At 41.1% G+C, this 13,665-nt stretch overlaps 1 protein-coding gene across 3 annotated transcripts in view; it reads left to right on the forward strand.

Annotated features, from left to right (window-relative positions):
- NRP1 (neuropilin 1) overlaps positions 1-13,665 on the forward strand; it is a 146,367-nt gene that overhangs the window by 43,447 nt on the left and 89,255 nt on the right. For all 3 annotated transcript variants that reach the window (XM_052650758.1, XM_052650760.1, XM_052650759.1), the window contains exon 3: positions 12,944-13,125. In XM_052650758.1, coding sequence (XP_052506718.1) covers positions 12,944-13,125 — 182 coding nt within the window. The remainder of the gene's footprint in view (positions 1-12,943; positions 13,126-13,665) is intronic.

Below are 13,665 nucleotides of genomic sequence, written 5' to 3' on the forward strand. Positions count from 1 at the left end.
TCCATGGTAAAGTTCTGGTAGTTCCATTCATATGTGTGTTAGCTGCTCAGCCGTGTCCAGCTCTTTGCAACCCCATGGACTGTAGCCCCCTGGGCTGCTCTGTCGGTGGAAGTCTCCAAGCAAGGATACTGGAGTGGGTGGCCATTCCTTTCTCCAGGGGATCTTCCCCACCCAGGGATCAAACCCAGGTCTCCTACATTGCAGGCAGATTCTTTACCATCTGAGCCATCAGGGAAGCCAGTCCTATTCATGGTATTCACCTTAACATCAGCTAGGTAGTAAAACCAGTGTGTTCCTGATTCCTGTGCTCAGAGACAGACACTGCAGTCAGCCATGCCCTGTGATTCAGCCCCTTTTTACCAAGTATAGACTCGGTCTTACATGGAGCACCGTATTTCTTTATTCTAAAACTGTTGCTAAAGCAGTTTCTCAAATCACTGATTCAAATTAAACTTCTAACATGTAAGGCAGAATAGGAGAAGGAATTAAGCTGCCAAATTTATCTCCATCTTCTCAAATTTATATCATTTACAAAGTTGATTCCCTCCCTGGATTCTTTTTTTTTTTTTTTAATATCTGACCTGTGGCTAGTGCAAGGTAAGTGACTTTTCAAAATAAGATGTAGAAAATACTTTCTTTTCAACACTAGTTCCACCTGTATTATATAATAAAAGGGTCTTATGATCAATGAGATTGGTATATGTTGGGTTAAACCAAGTTAAATCAACATTTCATGCTCATGGGACTTCTCAGAGCCTTTATACTGACACAAATTATGGATATTCACAAAAGGAACATTGTGACGTGCAGCATTCCCAAATGATTTGGGGGGGAAACATTTTTTTTTTTCATGAAGCATTTCATAAGACTGGTGCTCTGAGGGACACATTTGGGACCAGTTTGCTATGATTCCTGCTTTCTACATTTTTAAAAAAAACAAACAAACAACAGATTGCAAAATGATGAGAATGCTAATGATATGATCTAGGTAATTTGCTATTATAAGAGGAAAAAGCAATCAGAATTAATGAAATATCTGAAATATGAGGTATTTTTTAAACTTTGATTTTCTTGTTCATTGTGGATTTTTTTTGTTCAGTCTTTATTTATTTATTTATTTTTTTGGTTCAATTTGTGTAATACGGGCTATTAGCTACCCAACCAGGGATTGAACCTCTGCCCCTGCAGTGGAAGTAGGGATTCTTAACTACTGGACTTCTAGGGAAGTCCCTGAAATATGGGGTATTTTTAAAGTAATATAACAGCTTCAAGAACTGCCATGTTTTGAATGTTTTCCCTAAAAAGATTCTCAAAGGATCTGTTTTATTGTATATTTGTAAGTGAACACTTATTTGCCCCCAAATCAAGAACTTAAATGCTGGAAAACTGCCTTATTCTTATTTCTCCCTGTAACCATATGCTATCAATTCTCTTAATAAACTTTTATTCATAGATAGAGCTGTGAATTTTAGCCCTTTACATTAAATGCGTTCAAAGAAATTAGGCTGTTAACGGAATAACAATTTAAATCATTTTATGTATTCTGGTTTTCAGTGAAAAAAAAAATCTTTCCTTTCGAAACAATTAGAGGAAGAAAGGTGGAGGACAGGCTTCTTTCTTCCTTGCTTACCTGTCTTGTTTTTACAGCTGAATCTTTAGTATTATCAAGGGGAACATTTTATACCAGTCTCTGGCTTGTGCTGTGCTTAAGAGAAGCTTGTGTTTGGAAATGCTCCCTTTATGCGACGTTTTATTTTACCTAGCTTGACCATATTCTCTTTTCCTTTCTGTTAAGCTTACCATAAATATATTTGGGGGCTGGGGAGTAGTTGAGATGGTAGGATGAGGGCCATATGATCTCCTGCTTGGGTTAAATCCATGCTCCAACCACAGAGCCATTTCTGTGAGCTGACCCTTTATGTGGTCATATGGTTAAACTTAGCAAGACGGTGCTTCTGCTCTTTGGCTACCCGTAAAGTTTATGGCCACTGCTTGCCTTTCTTCTAAACACACAACTACTCCTTAAGGTCCGTATAAATCATGAGGCCACCTAGGTCATTAAAATCCTCTCCTGTCTCTGTGAACTTGTTCATAACTCAGAGATAGTTAAAAGCTTGCTTTACACCAATTAATTATTCAGTCTGTAAAGAAAATCAGTGATAAGAATGTTTAGGCCAATAACCAATGATTCTCTTCATATTTTGGTCTGTAGCCAGTTTGTATGTTTCAACACAGACAGAAGCCCTCAGTGACATTTGAAGTATTTTATGCCCACAATAGACTTCTCTTATAAAAATTATTCCCTGTATCACAAATTGACTTGTGGTTGCAGAATATATCCTACGTTTGTTAGTATGACTACTAGTAACCCAGTCATCTGCAGTTAAAACATCTGATTTTTGACTTGATACAATTTTTAATAATGAAAAATTTGAAAAAGAGCCAACACCCTAAGCACAAAAACTTCGGATGCTAAGAATGACTTACAGCAAACAGAACGTTGCTTTCAATAAACATGAGGGATTAAGGAAACTCTGTCTATGACATGATCAATTTTTCTGCTGTGCATTTCATCCTCGCAAAATAAATGCATTGGGCCCGTATCTAAAAGTTTCATGTTTCTTGGCTGTGGTTAGCTCAGGGGTTTGTACTCTTAAGTAAACCTTAAGGGTCTACTGAACAGAATAGCACCATTTTTACTTGGGTCAGTGCCAACTGCCCATCCTAAAACTCAGCTCAACCTTTCTTTTACGACCAGTATATCTAAAAGGAAGAAACACCTATCTTTCTCTGAAACCATTGTTTATTCAGCATCTTTTGATTTCCACTTTTTTTTAGAAAAAAAATGGGCAGTTGTTATAGAGTCAGGGTCTTCCCCACTCCAGAATAATCTCACCTACCTGGTGCTGAAAATGTTCTACTGTGATTACTGCAAAGAAAGAGAAAAAAAAGCATTTTAAAAAATGAATATTTGCCAACTTTAGTTCCTGCAGCTCTGATTAGCAAACTACCTGGATCCCCACCGAATAATTACTAATGAATCAGGAGGATTTTTTTTTAACTCTTAAAATTAACACATTAGGTCCTATTGTCTAAAACAGAATTATGGCTTTATTTCTTTTTCCAAAGGATTAAAAAGGAAACTTGCAGATTATGACCTTGCTAAACCTTAAGGCAGAGTTGCTGCTTTTCTAGAACTGGAAGTTGCCCCCTGGTGTGTCTCCACCATACCAATTAAGGGGGCTTTTTGAGCAAATTCAGCACAGCATGCCGGCTGCACTAATCCAATTGCAGATCGTTAAATCAGTTGGGTACATCAATGGAAACACTTAATGGATTTAGTGATTTCTTAAAAAAAAAAGTATTGTAATATATATAAATTAGCTTCTTTAACTCCATTATTGACTATGGCTTTAATTGGGATGGCAGAGAATGTGGGAGTTAGGTGGCATCACTGACTCAGTGGTCACGAATTTGAGCAAATGGGGTCTCAAAAAATTGGGCACAACTTAGAGACTAAATAATAATAACAACAACAATAGGGGCAAGGCCTACCGTCATTCCAAATAGTATTTTTCAGAGTTATGTCATCTTCCGAGAGCTAGTCATCTTCTGACTGATAGATTTCCCCAGGGAGATATTAATAGCAGTAGCCAAGCTTCTGCCCTACCTAGACTACAGCCCGTCTTGAACTGCATACTATATATGATTTGGAAAACAAAGCTGTGCTCCACTTGGTTTTCTGTGCATTTTTCTCTTTGCTCCTTCTGCATTCCAGCCTCATTTGGAAGGGGACATCAGCATGCATTATTTCACTGAGTCCTCCCTCTCATCGTTGCAAGTTAATTATTTTGTCCATTTCTGCAGGTGAGGAACTGAGGCTTACAGATGTCAGTAAGTGACACTCAGCTAGTCAGTGACAAGAGTGTGAGGACTTGGGTCACAGTCACCCCAGTTTGGCTAATCTGATGGATGGTCAGGCAGGTAGCACCTCCTGCCCCATGGTTCCCTTTGAGAGTTTGTGGGAGGTCAAAGATGGGGCACGTCTTAATAGATTAAAGGTGCAGGAGTGAGACCTGAAGCTCAGAGCCCACACCAGAACCCAGTTTTGTTTTTTCGTTGTTTGAATCTCCTTTTAAAATATTTATTTATTTTTTGCTGTGCCAGGTCTTCGTTGCTGCGCACGGGCTTTCTCTAGCTTCGGTGGTCAGAGTCTACGCTGTAGCTGCGGTGCATGGGTTTCCCATTGCAGTGGCTTCTCTTGTTGCAGCACAAGGCTCAGCAGTTGCGGCACACGGGCTTAGCTGCCCAGCAGCAACGTGGAATCTTCCTGAACCAGGGATCGAACCTGTGTCCCCTGCATTGGCAGGCGGATTCTTCACCACTGGACCACCAGAGAAGTCCCTGAACCCCGCTTTTTAACATCCCAGTTCTCTCCCCACTTTATCCCCATGAGAAGGCTGAGAGAAGAGGAGCAGAGAGAGGAGAACAGGCTTTATTTAAAACAAACAAACAAAACCCAGAACTTTAGGATTTAAAGTAAATAAGAAGGAAGTAAATGTGTCCAAGACGCTCCCTCTTGTCACTTTTTGATGACTTGACTAGCTACATAAACCCATCTTGAGACAATCCATGAAAGTTAATTCCCCCTTTTTTTTTTAACCCTGAGAACAGTGGAAAGTTGGCAAGAAGTAAAAATTTTCTATGAAATAGGGAGGCGAACAAGTTGTAAATGATGTTAATATCTTCCAGATGGCACCATTTTACTTGGGAACCGAATTTATTGTAATTAAAGGCATGTGAATTTTTCTATAAATACTGAACTTTGCAAGTTTGACACTGGACGACTCCATTACCTCGGAGTTGTTTTAAGGGAGGCGTCCTTGATCTTCCATTTGAAATGCATCTTTGGATTTCATAATCTGAGTTTAACCATAGAGATGTTTTCCCATGTGAAGCATTTTTTTTTATCTTCTATGCCAATAAATCTTAATTATAAAGTGAGATCCCACAGCAATGAGAAATTCAAACTCCAAACATTTTCTGTTAAAATTATATATATTTTGACCATTCTTTTACACCATGTCTTGAGTTCTTTTATATATTTATTTTTGGATTAAGCTATGATCACTCTTCTGTCTCTAGACATATGTGTTGGACAATTTTGCAGTGTATGTTTTTGCTTCAATCAGAAGCACATGGCTCACTCCAGAAACCTGCTTTCCTTTCTGCAATTGAGGACCGTGGGCTCAGGGCTCCCAAACCAACAGCCAGTGTGGCCTGAGAACTGGCAGGTGGAACCTCTGCCCTATTGTCCCCTTTGAGACTTTAGCTTCTAGCCTTGCTGCATTCCCCACCCCTGCCCTTTGTCTTACCCTGGATCTTACTAGCCTTTACCCTTTTAGGGGATGTACATGGACCGTCCCCACTGCTTGAATTTGTGCTGCAGCTTCCAAGCTTCATGTGTCCATCCAGAGCTGGGTCTGGGTAGTAGGCAGAATCCTCAAGCCTGGTTACACACAGCTTCTTCTAGTTACTCAATCATCTGTTAATCTAGGTGCTGCTGTACAAGGATTCTGCAGATTTAATTATGTTGCCAGATCAGATGACCTTGAGAAAGGGAGGTTGTCCTGGGTGAGCCTGGCCTAATCAGGTGAATGCTCACTAAGGACCCATCTTTTCTTGAGGGGTTTTGAAGCACAGGAAGAATCCAGTGTGAGGAAATGTCTCTGTTGCTGGCTTTGAAGCTGGAGAGAGTGGTGTGGCAAGGAAGGCGGGTGGCCCCTGGGATGTGAGAGCAGCCCCCAGCTGGCAGCGGGCAAGGAGATGGGGACTGTAGCTCCCTAACTGCAGGAAACTGCCACAGCAATATGAAGACACAGAAGTCAAATGAGAAGGTAGCCCTGTGGACTCTTGACTTCTGTCTTATGATGTGCCGAGTCGAAACCCTAGCCAGGCCAGTGTGTGCCTGCATGCTAAGTAGCTTCAGTCATCTGACTCTTTGTAACCTCATGGACCATAGCCTGCCAGGCTCCTCTGTCCATGGGATTCTCCAGGCAAGAATAGTGGAGTGAGTTCCTGTGCCCTCCTCTCGGGGACCTTCCCAACCCAGGGATGGAACCCTTGTCTCTGGCATCTCCTGCATTGACAGGCAGGTTCTTTACCACTAGCACCACCTGGGAAGGCTTTGACTTAGCTAATAAATGTGTGCTGTTTTAAGCCCCTATGTCTGGAGTGACTCATTACACAGCAGCAGGAAAGAGTCTGCTATCTGCGGAATATTTATTATCACAATTTCTCTCTTTTTCTAGTTGGTCTTAACAAGCCATGACCCACTCCTTTTGATTCAGTTCAGTTCAGTCACTCAGTCGTGTCCAACTCTTTGGGACCCCATGAACTGCAGCACGCCAGGCCTCCCTGTCCATCACCAGCTCTTGGAGTCCACCCAAACTCATGTCCATTGAGTCAATGATGCCACCCAACCATCTCATCCTCTGTCATCCCCTTTTCCTCCTGCCCTCAATCTTCCCCAGCATCAGGGTCTTTTCCAGTGAGTCAGCTCTTCACATCAGGTGGCCCAAGTATTGGAGTCTCAGCTTCAACATCAGTCCTTCCAATGAACACCCAGGACTGATCTCCTTTAGGATGGCCTGGTTGGATCTCCTTGCAGTCCAAGGGACTCTCAAGAGTCTTCTCCATCTAACTCCCTTTGATTAGCCCTTTGTATTATTGCAATGAAAACCATTTAATATTTCTTTTTACTCCAGTAAAAGTTTTTCCTTAAAGATTTTCCTTCTTCACTTTTGTAACAACCTCGTTTCCTGGGACTGTTCACTTTTATACATATTGTTATACCATTACCTAACCTGTTAATCATCTATTTTCTATGGATGCAATAAAATTACTAATATTCATTATTACAGCCCTGAGGCATTACAAAAGCTTAAAAATGAAAATGTTAACATGTGAGATCAAACTTTGTGAGTTTCACTGTACTCTGATTATTTGAGAAAGGGCTATCTGACTGTGATGCATATGGAAATCCTTATTGAGCTTTAATCAAAGGAGCCACACAGGAAAGGTGTCAGGTGGACTCTGTGGCATTGGAACTTCCTGGAGGAGAATGACCTGGAGACCTACAGACAAGTAATGAGAGTAATACTGTGTGGGCCTTTGAGGAGGACAATGACACTGAACAAAAGAGTGTTTGTAGCAATTTTTTGATTCAAGAGGAGTGAGATGTTTGACATCCCATTTACCATCAGTGGAGTAGGTTACTAGAGAGAGATGGTTTGGCTGAAGTACATGCAGCAGCCACTGAGCAAAGGTGCCTGGTCTTTTAGCTCCTGGCTCTTCATGGCTCTGTGGCATAGACCAGGCCAGCCAGCAGTCACACCTGCACCCTGGCACTTGTGCTTACCTCAAAGTTCAGTAGACAGTAGACCCTTAGTCTCCTCATAGCTGGAACCTGAATTTGGGTGATAAGATCAGTGAAGGAACTTGATGGTGGGGCAACAGAAATGCCACTCAAATCCTAACCTGCTACTCCAATGTCTCACAGGCAGCCACCTCCACCTGGGAAAAAATGCAGACAATGTCAACAGTCTAAAGCGTCATGCAAATCCACATAAACACACGACAGTGAAGAAGTATTACTTCCAGCATTTCAGAAAGTATGAAATCCAATCTGGTTCATTTTAACTTTCTAGTACTGCCCCCCCACTGCTGCCCCCACCAAATACAGGGAGTTTCATTGATCCTGTTGTTTTAAAAACAAAAGGCAAAGCCTTTGATTTATTTCCAAATAAAGCATCATTAAAGATACTGTTTTCTGACCAATAAACAGAGTTGTTAGCTCCATTGCAGGGTGTTGAGACTTTATGCATAGATATTAATGCTTTTCAAAATAACTTTATCTGGTGACAAAGGAACACTTGTTCATTATAAAATTTTGAAAGATACAGAAATAATAATAATAATAGAGAAATAATCTCCCACCCAGACATAAACACTTGTTAACACCTTGCATACTTCCTTCCTGTTCTTCTAATTCATGCAAATAAAAATAGAGGATATCTTATGTATAGTGTTTTATGTTCTGATTTTTCACTTATTTATCATAAGCATATTTCCTTTGTTATAAGAAACTTTTGTTGAACATTCTTTTTAATAGCTGCATAGTATTCCTCTATATGAATGTATGTATGTTCCTTCTTACTTCCTTTCTATCTGCTTTATTTCCATTTTCCCCATTATTATAAAGCTTCAGGCAATACTTTTTCCATACATATTTGACATTATTCCAGTTTATTTCTTTTGAATAGATTTCTAAAGAATCCTTTACAACAGAAGAGACTGTGAGCCTTATAAGGCTTTTCTTATACTTCCCTTGATTAGAACATTGCAAGGAAGTCGTAACAGTTAGGAGGTGGATCATGTAAAATCACTCAGAAACACAGACGAAAACTAATTGGCCCCTCCTAGCTCCATCACTGTATATTTTTATATCCCCGTCCTCTTTCTAATACTCTCCAAAAAAAAATCTGTTCTCTTCTGGGGAATAGGGAAGGTAATTCTTGGGCAGCAGCACGGTAATCGTTTACAGCTTGCTCAGTTGGGATGGCTATTAATGCCTCGTGTAAAATAGACCAAAGATCCAAAGAAACACATTTTTGCAGGTGAAAATTATGTTAGCCAACATCATTTCTCACTCTGGTTTATGATGTCAGGTATCGAATTTCTCCATTATTAACGTAGGTATGCACGCGGGGGAAGATCCTTTTGGAAGGAGATTAAAAAGACACTATTACCTAAAATCCCCCTTCTCAACAACTCGAGAACGTCCAGAAGCTGTGAGGGGGGTTGGTACAGTAGCTCCCCATACAGACAACACCCTACAGAGGATTAATTGGTTTTTTTTTTAACCACTAACGGGCCCCACCATAGAGTCAAGGGTCATTTGCACTCAGAGAAGAAAACCCGACTTAAGTAAAGTGTGCTATTTGTCTATTCAGCACTGCATACCTAGAAAGCCTCCCAAACCACTCTTTAGTGACTGAAGACATTTCTCATTTTCCCATCACTTTTCCCCTTCCTTGGCCATTTTCCTAAAACCATAATTTAAACTTTCCAGAAGAAAATAATAATAATAATTTCTGAGTAATCCTTTCAAGAGTTCTTAGAAGGAAATCTTTATTCTTTAATCACTCTTATGGGAAACCTAACTCGTGATTACTATTAGGATTCAAAATGTGTTTACCACCCACATATACCCAGGTAGGGTGAGGGTTAGAGATATGTCAACAAGATGCCTGGGACTTAAGAAGCCTGGGCTTAAAGCCAGGAACACTCATGAGAAGAGCCCCCACCCCACCACTGCCCTGGCCAAGCCTTCACAGCTGAAAAAGGAAACCTTAGGGAAATGTCTTTAATTGTAAGAAGGTTAAGCAGAGAGAGCTTTGCTTTATTCTCAGTAAAGGTTGGCTACTTTACCATTATTCGTGCTGGAAATGAAAACTTAAAGGTAGACGGTTTAAGAAGAGAGATGGGGGAATTCCCTGACAATCCAGTGGTTAGGACTCTGCGAGTCCAATGCAGGGGGTCTGGGTTCGATCCATGGTCAGAGAACTAAGATCCCACAAACCATGCAGCACAGCCCCAATTTTTTTTTTTTTTAAGAGATGGCCAAATCCATAAGATGCTGGCATGCTATGATGAAACGTGGGGCAGTGATGTCTGAGGAAGGGCTTTCCTACACAGGTGGGTGGTACACTGTGGACCCAGATGCAGCCTCCTTGTCACCTGGAACATTCTTTTTCTGGAGCAGGACTCCAGAGAAACAGATGGGCTAACTTTGTGAACCCTCATCCATGTGCTACATCACTTCAGTTGTATCCAACTCTTTGTGAACCTCTGGGCTGTAGCCAGCCAGGCGCCTCTGTCCATGGGGATTCTCCAGACAAGAATACTGGAGTGGGTTGCCATGGCCTCCTCCAGGACATCTGCCCAACCCAGGGATCGAATCCGAGTCTCTTATGTCTCCTGCACTTGCAGGCAGATTCTTTACCGCTAGCGCTGCCTGGGAATTCCATGAACCCTCCACTAGCTTCTCTGAATGGGTCCCAAGACACCATCCCCAGCTCTCCTCCCAAGCCCAAGCTTGTGGATTCAGAATGCAAGTCAGACAGGTGCCTCCAGGCTCACCTGTGCAGGTCTCTGGTATCAGGACCGAGGATGCTAGCATTGCAAGGAACACAGTGCTTGCCACGCCAGCAGCAGTAACAGAGCAGTGCAGCCGGCTGGGGGACCGAAATTTGCAAACTTGGGATCCTGGGCCTCAGGCCAATACAGGCTGGGTGCGTTACTGTGGTGACACATTAAGTCTCTGGGGAGGGATGCTGACACACCAGCTGCATTCCTGGCATCACATTTGCCAGCGAGAAACTTATGGAGTGGAACTGGTCTCAACTTCAGAGGGAGAGGCTGGCTGCTTTTTTAACTTCCTTGGCAGTATCACCCTTTGCAATTTGTACGCGTACACCCTCCTGAATATTTACATGAACCGCTCTCTGTGATACATTTGGGGGCGCCTGTCGGATGGTACCGGGAAGGAAAGTGCTAAAATGATAGCAGCATCCTGGCATATAAATGTAACTATTGTGTCCCTGAAAAATCCCATTGCCTAAAATTGGCACTTAAGATGCAGTGTCTTATCTCTTGCTGGGTAGAACGTCTAGTCCCTCTGCCCCTTTTAAAAATAGCTTTTACTGTTGCCAAGAGGAGAGCTTAGAATTTACCACTAGCAGATAATGTGGATTAAAAGACTAGCTTCCTCCCGTTATACATCCCCAGCAGTCTAATAGCTGAGTTCTCTCATACCTGGGAGAGAGGTCTCTTTTGCAGAAATGCCCTTTAGTCCTCAGAATGGCTGACCCACCTCTCTGATTTGTGTCTGGAAGGCAAAATGCACTAGGATGTGGCCACTTAGTATTCAGACCATGTCGGGATGCAAGTAAAAAGCCTGTAGAGCAGCGCTGGACACACAGTCGCCAGGCCAAACACAGCCAGCCTCTCAAATCACAGTTAAATTATAAGCGAGTGTGGGGTAAACTGCACAGACCTGCCTAGTCAATGAAGCTGCAGAGATAAAAGGAATTACTGCATAAATGCCAGCTTGTGAGGCTTTCAGGAGTACAGAGGCGGGGTTCTTTCCAGTGGCCCTCAGTTGACGATAAAAAGCCCCTGAGGATTTTGAACATAACACCGTCTTCATCCTCTTCCTCCTCATCATCCTCCAGTTCTCCTTTGTCTGAGCATGCAAAGCATCTCCCAACGTATAGAGAAACAAACAGTTCCTCTGTGTGGCTCCATAGTTTTTCAAAGGACAGTGATGCTCACTGGCCAGTGATTGCTCTTGCAATCAGCAGATGCAGCAGGGGAAATGCAGTTAATACAGTAATTCACATATGTTAATACTTCATTCCATCACTGTCAGCTTTATTTTCTTCTTGATATACACAAGGCTGGCACACAGTCTTAACTGATGAGGTAATGTCATTTTTAATTGAGAGAGCCTTAAGCTATCCACTTGGACTCATGATAGCATCTTTGCAGTTGTCTCATGAGACTTTACATAAACATAAGTCATGTGTCCTGGACAGTTTGAAAACGATTGCTAAGGATGACATTGGTCGTCATGAAGATTTCCCGCACTTTGATCTCTTTTAAATTGCCAGATGCAGTTTATGTTACTGCCATATTTTAGCCATCCCTGAAATGAATATATCCCAGGACTTTTGAATCAAGTTCAACAGAGAAATGCAGGTTAGAAATGAATGGATTGTAATGTCTTCATGTCAGTTCTAGAAGAAATATGGAATCCAAATGAGATTATCTGGTTATCTGACTCCTAGGTTACTTGGCAAATAAAACATAGAAAAGGAAGAGCAAGACACTAAGAAATAGATAATGCCAAACAAACAAAAATATTCCTGTTTTCCTAGGAGATGCTACTTCAGTGGAGATGGATTTCCATATTTTAGAGATGAAAAAAGTTCATCCAAGCATATGCGTTATCTCAGTGCATTCTTGAGGCTAGTATTTTATTGCTACTCCCTTTATCAGATACTTCAGTGTATTATCATTAAGCTTGAATTTAAAAAAAATCATATCACTTTGATGATTCCAATTCTGTCATATTTTCTTTTCCAACGACAGCGTTCCTTTAAAGATTCAGGCTGGTAGTAAACACTTACTTTTGAATTTTAAATAAACTTTTTTCCTTGTAGAGATTATGTTCTACAGTTCAAGTTGTAGTTTTAAGGGAAGAAAATCTTTGTTTTGACCACAGTAGATACTGAGAGAGGTTTTTCTCCTGCGAAGCCTGGAGTTTGGTGGAATTGAGTTAAATAGTAAAGAATCTGTTTATTATTCTGTGGCCATATGTTTAGAGGGTCGCTCCCAGAAATCAAAGTATTATTCATAGAGAGCTCCAGCCAAGGAGACATTTTGAATTCATAAAAGAACTTCACAGTTTGAAAAGAATGCGTAGCATTATGTATTGACACCCCCCCCAACCCCAGACAAAGGAACACAACTTAATAATAGAGAATTGTACTCAAGAGATTTTCCTTTCTCTTGTTAATTGGTTACTTTAACTGACATTGTCTGCAAGTATAATGGACACCATTATTCTTAACAGTTCTGCGTTACCAGATGATGTGCGCGGACAAGATGTAGTCCATTTTAATTATTTCATTTTGCGAGACTCCCCCCATCCCCCGCAGCCCCCCCCACCCTGCCTCTGTGAAATCCAGCCGTGAATGCAGATAGCACTTATTTTTTTTCTCCTGACAGACCGTGGTGGAGAATGCTGGCTTCTAAATGATTGAAGTTAAAAGGACTTTTCTCCCTAACCTGATGTTTGCTTCCACTTCTGTCTCAGGTATGACTACGTGGAGGTCATCGATGGAGAAAACGAAAATGGACGTGTATTGGGAAAGTTCTGTGGAAAGATTGCCCCTTCTTCTTTCGTGTCTTCAGGGCCATTTCTCTTTATCAAATTTGTCTCTGACTATGAGACACACGGGGCAGGATTTTCCATACGCTATGAAATTTTCAAGAAAGGTAAGTGACCTGCAGGAGACCAAGTATGACTGAGTGGTCACGAACCTCACTCGATCTCGTGAAAGACAAAGTGAAAAGAAAGACCAGGAGTAGTGTTTTTAATCTTTTGGTAAAAAGTCAGATATTCCCATGACAAAAAATGCTGAAAATACTTTGTGCAAAGGAAAGTTACCCGCTGTATGGAAGAAGTATGTTTGGAAAGCTGTTTAAATGTATTTTAAAAATCAGAATTTCATCATTCTAATATACTGACCAGTGTTTTTAAAGTATATACTCTGTAAAGCTCCTTTAAGGACATTTATTCTTTTCTTTCTTCTTCAAAAATAAGTTGGATCTACTCTTGAAGATTTATTTATTTCATTAAAAATGCATGAATCCCTCTTACCTGAAAATGATGTATTGGGCTGGCCAAAAATTTCATTCAGGTTTTTCTATAAGATGTTATGGAAAAAACGCAAATGAACTTTTTGGCCAGCTCAATACATCCTGTTCCCTTTATTTTATTGCAAAATCCAAAATTGGTTGCTCCCAGGAAAATCC

The sequence above is a fragment of the Budorcas taxicolor genome, chromosome 13, assembly GCF_023091745.1.
Source record: "Budorcas taxicolor isolate Tak-1 chromosome 13, Takin1.1, whole genome shotgun sequence".
Classification (NCBI taxonomy): Eukaryota; Metazoa; Chordata; class Mammalia; order Artiodactyla; family Bovidae; genus Budorcas; species Budorcas taxicolor.